General features: G+C 48.6%; 1 protein-coding gene across 3 annotated transcripts in view; it reads left to right on the top strand.

Moving 5' to 3' along the window:
* The window catches only part of LOC119449971 (glutamate receptor 1), a 193,426-nt gene that overhangs the window by 93,311 nt on the left and 82,015 nt on the right, over positions 1 to 18,100 (top strand). For all 3 annotated transcript variants that reach the window (XM_037713291.2, XM_037713290.2, XM_037713292.2), the window contains one exon: positions 5,173 to 5,421. In XM_037713291.2, the coding sequence (XP_037569219.1) occupies positions 5,173 to 5,421 (249 nt within the window). The remainder of the gene's footprint in view (positions 1 to 5,172; positions 5,422 to 18,100) is intronic.

Below are 18,100 nucleotides of genomic sequence, written 5' to 3'. Positions count from 1 at the left end.
GCGAGCAGTGTACACGTCGTGGAAAGAGACCCCGCTGCTGCAACGCCTCCCCTTTTTGCCTATACATCCTGTTCATTTCTCTCTATCTCTCTCTTTCTCTCTGTGTTTTGTTGGCGCCATTCTTTTTCCTTCCTTTCGGCACTGCTCTATGGGACCGGCCATCTTGCGGCGGGAATGTCAATGCGGATGCGATGAAGTGATGTCTCGCGACCAGCGGACCGGATGGCCGTTCCTCTCCCTGCGGGCCGCGCCAGTGAGTGACCGCAGAGCGGGTCAGCCAGATATCGCCGCCTCTTGCTGTTCTTGTTCGTTCTGAGCAGCGCTTCGTAAAAGATGATGTCGCGCCGGTTGATGGGTTGGCAAACCCCGTTTAACGTCACCAACTACTCGTTCTAAGCCCCCTCTCCATCCCCTTTTCTCTTCTGCAATAGCTCACGCGCAAGGCGACCGCGTAGCACTCACAGAAATTGCGACGCCATGCGCCGAATACAGAAACGAGTGGACGAAAATGGGCCTTACAGACAGCGCAACTCAGCTCGGTGGTTCATCTAGTATTTCACGTGTCGTTTCAGTTGCTTTTGTTGTGGTCAGAACAATCGGTGGTTTCATGTTTCGGTAATTTTTGTCGTTCAACCTGAAATTATCGACTCGAGAATAGGCGTTCCTCGTTACTTCCCACGCTTAAATTCAAGCGCACTTCAGCAACGTTAGTAAAGGAGCGACAAAGTACCACGGTTAAGGCACAACTTTCGAATCTAACACTTTTTTTTTTCTCGCGCAATCCACACGCGCGCAATCCTCGGGCGACGTTCGATTCCACTAAAAACGACGCACAACTCTATTCGCAACATGCACCTCGAAAAAGGCAGGGGAAGAAAGGTAAATAAAGGAAATAGAGAAAAAGAAGGCCGAGCAAACAAAGTAGAACCCCTTCTTGTCAATATTTCCCCACAACTTCGCGCCGCAATAGTCGTCGTCGTTCGTTGCTTTTGGCAAACACGAGCACCGGCGCGCGAGTACCGCGCACGTTGGCATATATATAAACGCGTATACATGTGTATGTATCGACCGCCGCATAGCAAAACCAACGAGGAGCCCGATGAAAAAGCGAGGCATCGCCCGGACCGGTAGTCCCGCACCCCCCGTGCCGCCGAGGCTCTGCGCAAGCCGTCACCGCACGCAGTCGATGCTCGATGCAGCATAAGCAGCAAAAAGAGCAACGGCAGCGCACCGAACAGCGCCGGAAACAGGGCCGCGCACCGCAACTCGCACGCGGAGTCGGCAAATAATTCAACCTTATCCCACACCATCCCTTCTCTCTCTCTCTCCCCCTGAGTTACCCGTCTCCAGGCAGCTCTGGCTTACGTTCACGCGAATCAGGTCTTATTGGCAGCGACGTGACCGGGAATCTCCGCCAAGAAGCGAACGCTGCCCGGCTGATTTCGGTGACGGCTGAGTGTAATTAGTTTTCTTTTTCTTTCATTCATTTGGATCGTTTCCCCACCCCCTTCTGATTCCTTGTTTTTTCTTTTTTTTTTTCTTCTGTATACTCGTTCCTTAGTCTTGCGCTATCAGAATCTATGTTTATATATACATTTATTGGCCTCCTCCGGATTCATCCTGCTTCCGGCAAGTCGAAAGATGAGCTTGAAGATGAGCTTCCAATGAGTCCGTCCTCTTGGATTCCACCGGCTGTCGTCGTCTGATTGTTCGCAGTCTAGAGACGAAAGGGAAGCGTCTGCTTTCTCTTAGCCTATGCAGCGCTGCTTCTTTCCGCGCGCTACTGCTTCATCAGTGCGCGTCGAAAGGAAAACAAAAGAAGATTCATAGCGATTATGTGATAATAAGTCTCTCCCTCTATCTCAATGCAATTATTTTTGGATGTGCTTCTGTTTTCCTTGTTCCCTTTACGAGTACATTTGATACTGTTACCGCTGGGTAACACCGACGTAAACCTTGAACGAGAAAACAGCGAATCGTTTTTAATTTTTGAACATATGGGGCATGTTGTTCGTCACATACTCTAATTAAAACAAATTGCGTGTGGTCAAGCGATCGCTAAACAATAATGCTTTTTTTTTATTCACACCTACAATTATGAGTTATCTTTGCACACAATTCTTAACGGTAGCCTAGACTCTGCTGCATATATCTTTATTGCAGGTCCCATATAGTGTGTCATAGCTAACGTTAGCGAAGCAGTTCATGTAAAAAAATATTTAAAAACATGGTGCAAGTTCAGCTATTAGGACCTGCGGTGTTCGGTCATCAGAGGCCTGAAGATCGAACACTGTAGGCCTTATAATTGTATCTTGCACCAGGTTTCTTTAATTTTTTTTTTACATTGAACTGCTTGGCTAACGTTAGCTGGTACACATGGTATATGCGTACACAGGTGCTTTGTTGCACACGACTTCGTTTTACAGTCTTTCATACCCGGCACAACGCAGTCAAATGGAAACCACAGTATCCGCAACAGGTAGCCGGATTTGGTATCATGGTTTCCATTAGTCTCGCATGACGGTGCTTGTTCTTCAAGAATCAGTTGTATTGAACTGAATTCTGGGGTATCGCGCGCCAAAACCACTATTTGATTATGAGGCACGCCATAGTGGGCGACTCCGGATTAATTTTGACCACCAGGGGACCTTTAACGTGCCCCCAATGCACGGGACACGGGCGTTGTTGCACCGAAATGCGGCCGCCGCGGCTGGGATTCGATCCCGCGACCTCATGCTTAGCAGCGCAACACCATAGCCGCTAAGCCACTCCGGCGAATAAGAATCAGTTGGCATACGCCCCGATTGAGCCAGCTTATTACCGACAGTGCGTGTAAAACAATATGTACGTCAAAGAATATCAAAATTAGACCAATTGGAATTGGTTCACGATTACGGACAGCGCAAAATGAAATCGAAGTAAAGGCGTCAAAAGTCGGGGTTGAAGATGAGCTTCCAATGAGCCCGCACATTCATAATGCACCCGCTGTGGGCGTCTGATTACTGGCAGTTTAGATAGGTAAGGCAACACCGCTGTTCAGGATTCGCTCTTGCCCGATCTTAAGGAACACGCTGTCATGCGTAATGTTTGCATATATTTCCAGTTCGCGCGTTTCACGCAGAGGAGAGAACAGCCGCTTAATCTCTGGCTTGGTTTTGCAGCGTGCAACTGTTATATTACATTCCTTTTGTGGTAGTATCCTTCGTCAATATGAGAACTATACGATGGCAGCAAGCGAGACTCTACACCTATTACGCGGCACCCAGCTAAACTGGCAGTTTTAATAGGGCTTCAAGAAGCTGTGCACCTAGTTAACTCATGATACTCATTCCCCCGTTATGTCTTCGTCGACACAGACCTCTTTTTTTCTCTGCCTCCGCCTTCACCCTGACTGCAGAGCCAGATAGATGCGGGCCTTAACGAGTAACTGGAGACTTTAGCCTGGCTGACGTCACGACGTGCAGCTCCAATTGTCGGGCGAAAGATGAGATGGCACAATGCAGAGGAACTAGCGCGAACAAGCTGGCTCAGTCCGACCTCTCCGCCTAGTGCCAATACACAAATTCGCTCTCCTCATTCTCACTATTGACTGTAGAAGATGCCGCGGTGAAACCTGAACTGGGCTGCTCTGAAGGCTGTATCTCTCTTTCCTTTGACACGGATGTGTTCTATACACGGCTTCAGCGAAAACCTGTGCCATATACGCTCACAAAAATGAAGGCTACAAGGTAAAAGAAGAAGTATTATTTGACCTGATGATCTGAATAAAGTTCATGGGATCTGATAACATTCTTAAGTTTACCATCCTGCTAAAGTTCTAGCGCCAGCGTAAATAATTATTATTTATTTGTTACGTCAAGAACTCCGAAATTTACCACAAAGAAAAACGCGTAGAAAAGACAAATTGTTGAGTTCAGCCGCGAAGAAGGCTGTGCTAGATGACACACGGCAAGCTGCAATTACCCGAATGCAACACAAGCGTGTCGTTGCTTATAAAAATGAGATATTTCGCTGGCAAAATGTATGGCATCAGATGCAAAAAAATAAGGACACTTAAAGATAAAAATTCGCAACTTAGCGGCGAGTGTAAACAGAAACGGATCGTGTTACGAATTATGGCAAGGCGTTCTTTGTGGAATAGTAACCGGCTGCGGGACGGCAAAACATTAAAGTGGCTGACAGCGCAGCGTGGCATGGGACATCCTTTTGGTTGCGAAGCGCGACGTAAATGCCTGATTAAATTACGTTTGAGGAAAACGCGTTACATTCAGCCATCATCAGTAAAATGAATAGTGGTGCATCGCAAGATCCGCGGCATCAATGCCCAGCCACTAAAGGTCGACGAGGTAGCTGCGCTGGTTGGATGCGCGTAGCAGCTACTTTTGTCCATGTAGACAATAAAGGTGGGACTTTGAGGCTGAAAGCTTCCTTAACGAGCATAGCTGACGCGCTGCTGGTGATTTTGGTACGTGTTACAAATTGGTGCCATTTGCTTTCGGTTTGCGACGGTGGTAAGAGATTCCAGCAGTGAGCTCTTGACTTTCAGGTTCAAAAGAACTTGTTCTTGGGCAAGTTTGGGCTTAAGGTCACCGAACATATTGTTCCTGGCACCCTTCTTCCTATCCCCATGCTTCGTACTATTCTAGTTTGCGCCAGGAACCATATGTTTAATAAGTTTCAGATGTCACTCTGGGCGGTGGTTGCTCGCTGGACAATATACGTGCATTCATGTAAATGCGGTGCTAATACGACATACTTATAGTATATTCATTTAAGCGTGGATAATCTGTCACCGTGTCTTCTTTTTGTAGTGGGGATGAAGCAACGCACGCAGTAGTGGAACACTGTCTTAGCTAGAGGTGCAAGAGTAGATCGCGAGCTGTTGACGCCGGCTGAGACTGTCTTTGCTGTGCCCGTCGTGCAGTCCTTCCGCCTACCAGTCCAACGTTAATAAACCCCCCTCCATTTCTATTAAAATGGACACTTACCTTAAAGCGGTGACGGCTGCTTCTTTTCAACTCTGAGAATAGAAAAACATGGAACAAAATAAAATTATTTTTGCGAGTCAGTAGAGAGTGTTTCATTGACAACGCTTAACTTTCTGGTTACAGCCCACTTTATTGCATGGGCGATCAATTTTGTTTTCTCTTTTGTATATCCCTCTACATGCAGTGTGCCACCAGATGAGCCGCGGAATCATCACCGTGGTGGCTCCGAACGTGGGCTCCTCGTACGAGACGTTGGTGTCGCTGTCCAACACATTCCACATGCCGTTCGTGAGCACCTCGTTCCCCGAGATGGCCACCTATCGGCCGCCCTCTTTCGGGGTCTCGCTCAAGCCCAACTACATACCGGCCATCCTGGACGTCATCAGTCACTACAACTGGTCCTTCATCATCTACCTCTACGACTCGGACGACGGTCAGTCACGCATCGCTGCCAGTTCGAGAGAGCACTTCTTTCGTTTTGCTCTCTATCCTATTTTCTTTCTTAAGTCTTTCTTGCTTGGATGTTCTCGTTGCTTGATGCGTTTGTCAGACACTTGCACTTTATCCCTCGCTAGTATAGCCGGACTGGCGTTTTCATCGCTTTTCTTTTGCCTCGCGCGTGCGCAGCTCTCCAAGAAGTTAATAAATGTCACGGCAGCGTCGACTGACACGAGGGTCGGTGCCGTGTCGCAGAAGCCCAGCTTAGGAAGTAGCGACGTTATGCGCATGCGCACAGAGCATACTCTTCTATGAGTATCGTGTGATAATCTATTCTGGGAAGCTTCACGGTGCCACTGCTGCTTATCCGCTTCCAATGCAAACCGAAATACGTATACGTGCTGCTCATGCACGTGAAATTGTTACAATGAGCCGTTGCAAACGGTATGTCTATGTGCTAAGAAACCGCAGGGGCTATACCAAATTCATTGAAAGAGCCTGCCAGACGCTGCTCGGACACTAGGAAGGTCTGCGCGCATGTGCGCCTATGCTCGCAACTTTTGCTGGTGAGCCCGTGCGAGAGCGCTAACCCGGACGGGCTGGTCGACGCTCTCATGAGATTATTAAAATATTGGAGAGCTATGCGAAGATTTCCCAAATGTTACAGGCCACTGAGCTCGTGATTAATGCTTTTCGTAGCAGCAACCACAAAGGACGCATTCACGACGTGCCTAATGTTGTTAAATGAGGAAGTGAGGTGCAAGTGGAAGTTTCGACCAAGCCACTGGCTTGTTGGTGCTCCAGTATCACATAGAATTCACATTTCGCGGCGGATTCTGTCCAATACCACTCTGCATGCAGTACTTACTTGTTTCCTCTAAACCTGAAGTCGTACACTTCGTCTGCATCGATACCGGATAAAAACATGCAGGTTTTGTAGCAATAACAACGGTGGCGTCATGTGTCACTGCTTCGGTCCAACACTGCGCACGGCGAGGATCACAGTAGCAGTCAAAGACAGCGCCGCTATCAGTTACTTTTTTGGTACCGCCTTGCAGTAACAACGTTGCCAACCAAAAGGTTCAAATCGAAAGGGGCAGCTACTAAGTACGAGCACGAAGATAAACATAAAAAAAAGTTGTCGCAGTTTCACCTGAAAGGCGAAGCATCAATTGCGATAGCAAATTTGTAGAGAGCTATACGGAGTAATGATATTAGCTTTATCAGCTGTATAAACTTGGACATGCAGCAGCACCGGCAACACGCAGAACTGTTGTCGACGCCGTCGGCGTTTTGCCCGCGTTCGCTCAAAATGCGTGCGGCGTTGGTGACTGTTGCCGGAGCCTCTGATATAAATAGGCACTTGGTGCCGCAGCTAAACGTCGCCTCCCTTCCCTCCCCCTCCACCCCTCCCCCTCCCCCACGGCCTCTCGCGCGTCGGAAGAAGGCGCGTTTGCTCTACATATATGGTGATTGTAAAAGAGGAAAGAGACGCTTACTTCTGCAGCCCTTAAGCGAGCACGGCGCAGAACGCGCGTTTGTTCTCCGCCGTGCGTTCACTCCCCGTGAAAGCGCGCGCCCCTCGCGCCCTTTCACTCGCACATACAGCGTTCGGCGGCGCGCGGCGACGATTTCATCTCCATTGACGTCATACGGAACCTCACGGCGACGGCGACGGCGACGGCGACGCCGACGGCAGAAATATGCTTTTGAGTGTCCATATAATTGCTATCGCAATAAAACTGAAACGGACTCCCCTCGGGACTAGTCAGATCGCTGTTATCGTGTGCTGTGAGGTGGACATGCATTCGCCGGGCGCGCAAAAGTATCAGAGAAAACGCATTTCGTTGCCGCTTTAGGCCGTGTTGTGCGGCTACCGTTACGATAATCTGGCGCTCTAAAGCTGTGGAGAGCAAGTCCCTCCCTTCACTTTCCCGGAGAGCTTCGTATAAGTGCGTATACATTCGCACTGTATACTTCATATACATTCGACGTATGTGCTGCAAGTTGTTTACAGATTACAGGAAGGTTGATATGCTGGACCAATCCGGTTCCTTTCTTTACAAGCAATTACGTCAGACTTACCTGAATCATCTTGGCCATGTTTGATTTTAAGGTTTCGTCTGACGTATCTGCTCTTGTTTGTTAGAGCCGCGTCGAAAGTGTTCCGTAGTTTCTTCAAGAATCGAAAGGGGACGGCTCCCTTTTTTTTTTTCCTTCCCGACAGATATCTGCCACGCGTATCCATTTACCTTCCGAAGGTATATATAAACTTCTAAGCATACTTGGCCTATTTTACTGCGAGAGCTACGGCGCTGAGTGCTTTCGGGTTTGGTTTAGCGGTATTGACACCTGTTGCGGATACATATTTATTCCCAATCGTTACCTTCAACCTCCGCAAAAGGCTCGTTAAGCAGTCAACGAGCCCTATGCAGCGGAACTCCGCAGTCCCCATCTTTAAGAGAATCGGCACAACCCATCTCACGATTACTGTCAACGGTAGTGCGTTTAGCATTGAATCGATATAGCGACACGACGTATTGCCACCGTCGAAACGATTTACGTATGAGGCGTGTACTGCAGCGTCACTCCTCTTTCGCGCTTGCCAAAGAACACTCGGCGCAATCTAGCGAAGTCGACCCGAAGCCTGCGCGTGGCCTCCGAAATGCATGTCACGCTGTTGCTTGCGAACGCTGAGAAACGCGTAATGCGGCAACGAAGCTGCTGCTCTCTAGCGCTTCTTTCCGGACGCGTTGCGCCGTCTGATGGCGCTGTCGAGAAGGCCGCGCGTGGCCTCCGGGACAGGAAGCGTGGCGTGCCGGTGTCTGCGAACGCTCAGTGGCACATACTCAGGGACCCAAGTTGGTGAGATGTTCATTGAACAGCCGCACATACCCAATGCATTCATGGCGCAGCTCGCTAAGCCTTTGCCTGAAAGACGTTCATTGAAAAGCGCCACCACCCTACTCCGTGCATTTGTGGCGCAGCCTGCTATAAGGCGTCATGTAGCTGTCCTTGAAGAAACCTTTTGTCGTGGGTTCGATTCCACCGAGCATCGAATAAATTTACGGGATCTTTTTTATTATTGCGATAGCAATTATATGGACACTCCAAAGCCGATTTCTGCCGTCGCCGTCGCCGTCGCCGTCGCCGTGAGGTTCCGTATGACATCAATGGAGATGAAATCGTCGCCGCGCGCCGCCGAACGCTGTATGTGCGAGTGAAAGGGCGCGAGGGACGCGCGCTTTCACGGGGAGTGAACCCACGGCGGAGAACAAACGCGCGTTCTGCGCCGTGCGTTAAGGGCTGCAGAAGTAGGCGTCTCTTTCCTCTTTTACAATCACCATATATGTAGAGCAAACGCGCCTTCTTCGGACGCACGAAAGGCCGTGAGGGGGGGGGGAGGGGGAGGGAAGAGAAGCGACGTTTAGCTGCAGCACCAAGTGCCTATTTATATCAGAGGCTCCGGCAACAGTCACCAACGCCGCACGCATTTTGTGCGAACGCGGGCAAAACGCCGACGGCGTCGACAACAGTTGTGCGTGTTGCCGATGCTGCTGCATGTCCAAGTTTATACAGCTGATAAAGCTACTATCATTACTTCGTATAGCTCTCTACAAACTTGCTATCGCAATTGATGCTTCGCCTTCAGGTGAAACTGCGACTTTTTATTATAGAGCGGCATATTTTCAGTGGCAATTACCTAATTACCCGAGTTGGCGTCCAAGACGTTCATTGAAGAGCGGCGGACATCTACCGGCACATACCCAATGACCCAAGTTGGCATCAAAGAGGTTCACTGAAGACCGGCACAGACCGAGTCGCAGATACTCAGGGCTCCAAGTCGCCGTCAAAGAGATTCTTCGAATAGCGGTACCTTCCTAGTCCGACATCTATACAGTGGCTCATGGCGGCGTGAAAGAGGTTCGTTGAAGAGCGGCACATATGTACACATTGTCACATATTCAATGACTCAAATTAGTCCGGTGGGTGGTTTCGAACACTGTTCCCTCAGCAGAGCAGCCCTATGCGCCCCCCATTCGACCACGAACTACCCAGTGACCGAGGAAGCCGGGAAAACGCTTAGATACAAACATAGATGGATACATAGATACAAACACATATATGACTCCTGAAAAGTACGTGAAGTAGCCTAAGAATGCTAACGCATTAGTAAATATTCACCACCCATATGACATTGCCGACGTGTCGGCAATGTCATATGGGTGGTCTATGGGTGTCGGCAATGTCAACATGTTTTGGCATACATGTGCAACCCTAAAGCCTACGCTATTGCTCTTTGCTTCAAGCCTTCTGGCCTTCCTGTCAGTCACATCATCCATCAACTGCCCGTCGTTACAGTGTGCTGTTGCCATTATTTCAGTACATTTTAAGCTCCCCTCTCTGTCACCACGCAGATTAGTCGCCATGGCGACATAGCGGCTTTGTCATTGCGCTGCTAAGCACAATGACAAAGCGGGATCAAATCCAGGTCACGGTGGCCACATTTCAAATGGGGCGCAATGCAAAAACGCCCGAGTACCCTGTATTATGTGCACGTGAAAGAACTCCAGGTGGTCAAAATTATTCCTAAGTCCCTCACTACGGCATTCCTCACAATCAGGTCGTGGTTTTGCATGTAAAACCGGGCGCTCACGTAGGAACCGGACGCTGACGCTCGCAGTCATCCGGGTCTAATAGGCCGCCGGGTGACGCCGTAGTGTACTACCCGCTAGAGAGCTGCAGCACTTTCTTTCCACCCATGTCCCTGCATATGTCCATATATGGTCCTTAGATCTATTAGATAGGCTGGGGAACAGCAGTGGGAACAGGCTAGAGAATATCATATTTAAGTTTGTGAATGGCTATACATTCTACAGGATTCAACGCCAGTGATGCACTCTGTGGCCAGAAAACTTCTGAAAGTGTTTTTACCTTCCAGTGTAAGATCATTTATAAGATCTAAAATCACAGGGTAACTTATTTTTTCTCGCCCAGTTAAGAAACCACAAGGGTTGCTCGCAATAAACGTCCCCGCATTGGCTCTAAGAGCGCCGCACGAAGAATGCAAATTTATTCCGTGCACTCACAAGCCTTACTTCTCTATTCTGTAGCTTAGCAGGTTACACGGACTATGTAAACGCCTCAAACCTGAGTACCCTTTAGCGTTGGTACCTTATAACAGTCATTCACGAAAACGAAAAAAAAGGAAAAATTATATAAGAAAAAAAAAAAAAAGAATTAACAGCCATAGCTACATTGTTATAGACACACATACGCGCACCTCGCTGAATGCGGCAAGACGCGTCTCTCTGCTCGCAGAACCATTAATCTTTTTTCTCCGTATACACTGCTCTCCGGTTCACTCTATACACAACCACCCCAGCTTCCACTCTTACGACCTTTCCAACCTGTGATATGCTCTGGTTAACCACCCCGTCATTCTTTTCATTTTATCTCTCTCTAACGTCGCATCGTCGGGCGCTGGCGCAGCCGAGAAACTTGCCGCAAGAAAAATCATCAAATAAACATCAATCCGACAGCGGCACGAACTTCAGCGAGAGCGTGTTTACGGCAAGTGGCGTTCTCGCGGCAAGCCGCGCGACAGAGCCACCCACCTACGCTGCCGCCGGCGTCGCGGAGGCTGTAAGAAAAGGATGCTAAGGGGGAGGCGGCAATGTGTACGCATCTGGGACAAAAGGTTCTAATTTGGGAGCAGCGCCCGCGCGCGGTCGGTTTTCGCTGCGATAACGCTCCACAAAGTGCGCGTGCCACCGCTGTCTCGTCGTCTCATTTTGCGGGCCTCCCAGCGACGCTTCGCGGCTACAAAGCCTCTCAGTTTCACGTTTCTTTTGTTGCTTTCGGTAGTGTATCCTTTTTTTTTTCTTTCCCTATTAGCATCCTTTCCTTGCTTTCGTTGCGCTTATTTTTGCTGGCGGCGAGCTCAGTTCGTGAGGGCGTCAACTCGCCCTCGCACAGACTCCCTGCGGGCTTCTCAGCCGCCTCGGGGCTATTTTCTTAACCCGACGGCCGAGCGGTGCAGGCTTCCTTCCCCGACGTACGTGTGTTGGCGGGAAGCGTCCCACGATCACGGAGAAACAAAACACGAAAAGAACAAAACAAGAAAATGAGTACACTGAATGGCTCTCGCATCTGCGTGTGACAAGGGTTTGTTTTCCTTACGGGCAAATTATTCCAGCGGACGACTCCTGGCTACGTGGCCGCTTTCACGTTCTCTCGGCGAAATGAGGCGTGCTGCGGTTTACCGACGACTACGTCGGTGGGGTGTGTGCGTGCGTGTATGTGCGCGTTCAGAGAGAGCACGTTGTTTAGGAAAATAAATATATGCGCGCGCAGATTGGAGCGTGTAACGACGCCCGGGCCTCGTAGTCTTACGTTAGTTACACGCTGTGAGTGACGCTGCGGTAAGTGTTGTTGAGAAAACAAAGAAACTTTGCATCTCTTTTTTGGCATCTCATTGTCCCAGAACTAATGGCATAGAAGTTCCTGAATTATAATTCCCTCGATGTTTGTTTTCATATATACCATGCATGGTACCTCTAACGTGAACACGTTTCAGTTCTCAACGTCGACCTACTTGACTGCAGAGCTTCAGGAGATAAGAAATTTATGGGAATACGTGCACTTGGTGTTCGTTCTGATATTCTGTCGCACATATACCCCATAGCTAACGGCACTTTGATGAATAATTATTTTAGCGCATGCAAGCTGTTGTTGCTCTGCCCTTGATATTTTGTGGCATGCTCTCAACATGTTGTTCCTTGCAATTGTAGGAGTAATTCCGTTTCTTCGCTTAGCTTTCATGGTGCTACACTCCTTAGAAGAAAAGAGAGAAAGAAAGTACAAAGCCTGAGAGAGAGATAGAGAGAGAGAGAGAGAGAGAGCGAAAGGGAGTTGAGTTGAATGATGTAAATGTATGACCCATTTACAACAGCCAGCTCTTTTCATCACAACTTCGATTTCACAACTTGTAATGAAACAATAAGGTACGGGAAAATAGCATTGAGCATTGTAATTACGAAAAGAAAGAAAAAAAAACTCTATCCACAACACAAATTATCCAATCTATGTACGTAAGAGCGACTTCAGCCTGTATGCACTAGTTGCTGCTGGAAATTCTACACAATAATTACTGATAGCGTTAAGATACACTCATTCACCGGTCGGTGCACCATCTAACGACGCTCACTAAAATACCCTTGATCACAAGCACATTTTCAGATGATTAGAGATGGGCAAAACGGCTCACTTCAGTGAGCGGCTCGCAACGGCTCAGCTCACTGAAATGAACCGGTTCATTTGAACGGCTCACCGGTTCACTCAAACATGTAACCTGTGTTATGCATATTCTATAGTTATGTGGCTTTGAAAAAAAAACGATATATGCATAATTTAATAACCGCGTTATTGGTATTTTCGCTATGTTTAGAGAATATTTTTACATATATTAAAAGCGTGAATTTTTAGTTGTACTGAAGCTTTCTTTCCTAATATTGGGGATAAAATGCTCATGATACTGTGACAGGCAGAATGCGACGTACTTTTTTCTGAAAAAAAAAATATGTGACTTCATCTTCATTACAGAAGCTTGTCCGTTTTTGTGGTACTCTAATATCAACTTTTGTCAAACTGAGAACACAAAATGATTGTACATTATGTTTCAACTTTATTCATTTATTCACATACGTACGTTCACTATAATATGAGTAAGCTGTAACGCCATGCAAAATGAATGTAGAAATCATTTCTTTAAGTACAATACAAAAATCATACGAGAGATCCACAAAACAAAATGTACGTGCAGCAAAAAAAAAAAAAAACATAAAATTAAAAAAAAATTTGCCGCACGTACCTTTCGTTTTTTTTTTTTTTTTTTTCTTGAGTGCACGTGCGATACTGGCGATCATGCCATCATACACCAGGACAAAAAAAAATAAATGAAGTTCTATTACAACACAACAGATCATTGGCCTCGTTTTATTGACGTGCTAATGATACACGCTCAGAAAATGCACTGAAGTGGATGTCATGGGCGACATTTTCATGACTACACTAATTAGCACAATTGAAGACCAGGACGTAAACTGTACGTTCACCTCTTGTCGTTAAAGGGCCCCTAAACCACCCAGAGGTCGAAATTTAGGTGTGGTGTTGCAGTTGTGCACGAGTCTACAACGAACACGTAGCCGCGAGGATTTTTCTAAATGGTGCCGTAATAGCGGAGTTACACGCGTTTGATGACCAAGAAACGGCCCTCGCTCGTTTCGCTCTTTCCTTCGCTACTCCCCTCATCGGCTGGTCTCCCCTCCTCGCCGAGTGCTTCTCGAAAGGTCACATGAGATACGTCATCGCCAACGCGCTTCTCAAAACACTGCATACTTCCGGTCGCGTCCACGCTTTAAGATACAAAGAGATACGTCGACACATATACCGACGGCGAACCGTCCGCCAGTGCCGCGAACATCTGCCGCGCGAGAGGTGTCCAAAGTAGACGGCTGTTCGGCCTGCGCCCCGCCCGCTGCACCATCAATGGCCCAATCGACGACCGCGAACCTGCGCGCCTCCGTCACCGGCAACGAAAACATCAGCTGCAGCCGGGAGACGACGGGCTCGGCTGTGCTCGCATCGCAGCCGACGGCGCCGCTAATATCAGCGTATTTTTCTTCTTTGTGTACAAGTATTGCGAAGAGCAATAACAACGATAAGAAAATATTGCAGCTTGTGAGCGTCGGTATTTCATTTCAAAGCGCCGTCCTTTTAAGCTTTGAAGAGAACCAGAAAAGGCCTAGCGACGATATCGGCGCCGTCGAGCGATCAGCGGCGGTGAATCTGCCGCACAAATGAGTCCCGGTCTCATCCTCTCTACGTACGGCAAGGAAATCTCGCCGTTCGCGAGCAAGAACCGCTGTCAACGGCGGCCCGCGAATGGCAAACGGCGTGCGATGAGTTACCGTGCCGGTGACGTGGACTCAGCGCTGCTCGGCTACCCGCTGTTGCTGCGGTGCCAACCCGTGTTATGCGAAGCGTACCGCTATAGACCCTGTGTTGCGCGCACGTCTGGAAAGGCCAACACTGTCGCACTCTGTTCGCGCAGCTGATCAGACCGCTAAGCACGACTGTGTTGGAACGCGAGCGATTTGGCACTTGCGTTGCGGGCTGTAATTACCGAGCTCTTACCGGGCTGTAATTACCGGGCTGTTATGAGCAACACGACGAGGAAGAGCAGAAAGCGTGCGTACCTGCTAGCAGACTAACCGGAAGTCGTAGGTTCTTGTTCAACCAATGGACATCGTTTCCGCAGTTGGCATCACCAGATTGCCCCTGCTGACATCGTAACGACCGCTGGGGATACCGGAAAGGCGAGGGAAGGAGAACGGCATTGCTTTTTCTTTTTTTTTTTTTTGGCGCGTAGCGCTGCAGCATTTGGCATCGTTGATCGTGACGGCATTCTGAACTCGATGCGCGTTTACTTGAAATGTTCAAAAATATCTGAGGTGGTTTAGGGGCCCTTTAAAGACACGGAAGACCATCTTCGAAGTGTTATTGGACAGGCGCACGATGTGCGATCGGTGAGAGTCGTGCGACATCGTTCGAACAGCAGCAGGCAATGAACGGTACTATCCTTTGCCAATTAAGACTTCTTTACTTCTCCCCTCGGTGGCGTCGGGTGCCACACCATAAGACGCACAAAAAACCAAGGGGACTGCTGCGCACACCACACACTGCGAGCGAGTACCAGTAGCGCGAGTCGGCCCACACCGGCCACCATTCGTCGGTCAGAAATCGAAAAACATCGAAGCCCAGCAGAAGACCCAGCTCTGACGGAACGGTTCGGCACGGCTCATTCAAGGAGAGAGAACCGGCTTCCTCACTCCGAAAGAACCGCCGCTCACTTACTGAACCACGGCTCCCTCGGTCTTCAAAAGAGCGGCCCGCTCCTGAGCGCTCAGGAGCGAGCCGGGTCTTTTGAAGAGCGAGAGAGCCGACGCGAAAAGAGCGGCGCTCAGGAGCGAGCCGGGTCTTTTGAAGAGCGAGGGAGCCGTGGCGAAAAGAGCGGCTGGCTCCTGAGCGCTCAGGAGCGAGCCGGATCTTTTGAGCCGCTCTTTTGAAGAGCGAGGGAGCCGCGGTTCAGTAAGTGAGCGGCGGTTCTTTCGTTCGTCAGCCGAAGGCGAGGGGGGTGAAGGCGACTCTTGCGAGGAAGGGCGGGAGGGCAGTTGCTTTCTCGTACCGCTAAGAGATGGCGCGGAAGTCGCACCCAGCAGAAGACCCGGCTCTGACGGAACGCATCGGCACGGCTCTCTGAACGCGAGAGAACCGGCTCCCTTTCTCCAAAAGAACCGCCGCTCATTTTTACTGAACGACCGCTCACTCGCTCTTTAAAAAGAGCCGCTCACGAGATCCGGCTCGCTCCTGAGCGACCCATCTCTACAGATGATAAACGAAATATACAAATAAACAATATGCCACAAATTTCTGCCCCTCCCCCTCTCCCTCCCCTTTAAACAACAGTTTAATGGTGACATTACTCTGTCTTAGTTACATCGTGGAGGTATATCGGTGTTTAAATGGGTTCAAATTTTCATACCGACGCTTGGTCTACGAGAAACATCAAAGTCGGTAGTAGATTATTATTTTCACTAGCTAGTGCTCATTAGCGTGCGCCTAAGGATATGTGCACTTGCAATTTGTGCACTTTCGCCCACAAGAGGCTGTGGCCGCTGGGGGCATGTGTGAGTGCATGCCCCTTCCATGGGTACCTTCAATAGCACCCCGTGACCACTCAAAGAGAAACAAACTGTGTCAAAACCGAGGTGACAAAATTTCAAGAAGCGGCGCAATAATGTGGAGGCCATCGGGGAAGAGCTACGCTCCAAGTGGAAACGACGTGGAAGAACACTCTCGGCCACAGGAACAGACCACAATTACAGTCGCAAGAACCGCGTACGTCACGAGTAAAACGGGGCAGTCCAGCTCCAGGATGCGCACTTCCACCGCGGACTAAAGTCCCTAGATTTTCCGCTCTAAAAATATCTAGGGACCTTACCACGGACTAGCTTACCCCTCTGTGCGCGCGCTACACAGGAGAGTGCCCACTGTGCGTGTGTTTTTGTCAGCGATAGCTGTTACGGGTATGTATAAAAATTTGAAATTGCTTAGAAGATGCCACATGTAGATAGATAGATAGATAGATCGATAGATAGATAGATAGATAGATAGATAGATAGATAGATAGATAGATAGATAGATAGATAGATAGATAGATAGATAGATAGATAGATAGATAGATAGATAGATAGATAGATAGATAGATATTGGCCATTTGTATCGGGCAGGTGACAGCTGCCGCGGTGACGTACGTTAAGAAACACTTTATGTGATCTAAACTTCATTTATACCATATCAAATCTTTACCATCAATGATGCTGTAAACGTCACTCTAGCGTGTTTGGTGGAAATCACGTAATGCGAATAAAAGAGACGTAGCGTCGCTGCTCCGAAAGCGAAACACGTGCACGTAAAGGAAGATATATCGGCATGGCTTCTACATGTCCTACGTGTAAAGTGAAGACCACGGTAGATGAAAGCGCGTGCGAAGCTGGAGATTTGCCGCTGCAGTAAGGGAGTATCGGGCTCGTCAGGGGGATGAGCAGAAAGCACGACAAGCTGCAGCTCGCTGTCGTCGCCAGGAGGAAAGTTAGGTATGTGCTTGGGAGAGTGAGGTTTCGCTGTCAACGCCTCACGGCTAGAGAGCACGATTACGAAGCACAACGAGCAAGCAGAGCTCAGCAAATGGAAGCACGTGTCCACCTCTCGCCGTTCTACCGAGGCCAACTCCAAATTCACGCAAAGATTTGTAGACAATTCCATTGCGACGTGTGCCGCGTACGTGATATTCTGTGGTGTCAAATCCACGTGAAGCCTCGTTGCGCCGACTCTTTTCTGCATTTTGTATTTATGATTAACAAAAAGCCCGCGGTGCCAAACGACCCGCCATTCGCGACGCACTTTGCAGAGCACTAAGCGTATGCATCTGCGTATTACAATAAATTGTTGGTGCAGACGCGGGCCCGGATTCAAAAAAAGCTCATATGCTCGAATTGTTCGTAATAGCTGATTCCATCCAATTCGGATGCGGGACATATATTTAGCGAAGGCAGCTGGCTAATAGCAAAGAGCACTTACCAACTTTGTGAATTGGGCACGCGGAGTGGTGCCCCAAAGTTGACGCAGAAGTTTTACCAGATATCGCAAGGTCATCGCAGGCGTACTGCACGAAATTTACCTTGTTTTTTGAGAAAACATTGAGCAAACTGGAGGTTCCTGACTGAGGTAGTGTCTTATGCGTTTTTTTTTTCACTGCGCCTTACCTATTTTTGGATATTGTTATAGCAACTCCAATTGAAATAGTCGTGATGCGACAGTGCCATTAAAATGGAGGCTCAGTTTTAATCCTTACATAAGATTTTCAGCCTCGCACATCAGAATTCGCGCATCCCTTACATACACGCAAGTCTGTTAATGTAATCGGCTGCGGTTTTAAATGCACAAATGCCACTTATTCTTTCTTGTTTAAATCACGACTCGTGTCACGTCGAATAAGAATTTACCTCTGTTATAGCAAACACAACATTTCTGATGATATTTCTGGCAGT

Source organism: Dermacentor silvarum, chromosome 4, assembly GCF_013339745.2.
Source record: "Dermacentor silvarum isolate Dsil-2018 chromosome 4, BIME_Dsil_1.4, whole genome shotgun sequence".
NCBI classification, from domain to species: Eukaryota; Metazoa; Arthropoda; class Arachnida; order Ixodida; family Ixodidae; genus Dermacentor; species Dermacentor silvarum.
Note: the sequence above shows the minus strand (reverse complement) of the source record. Positions and strands in the feature narration are given on the sequence as shown.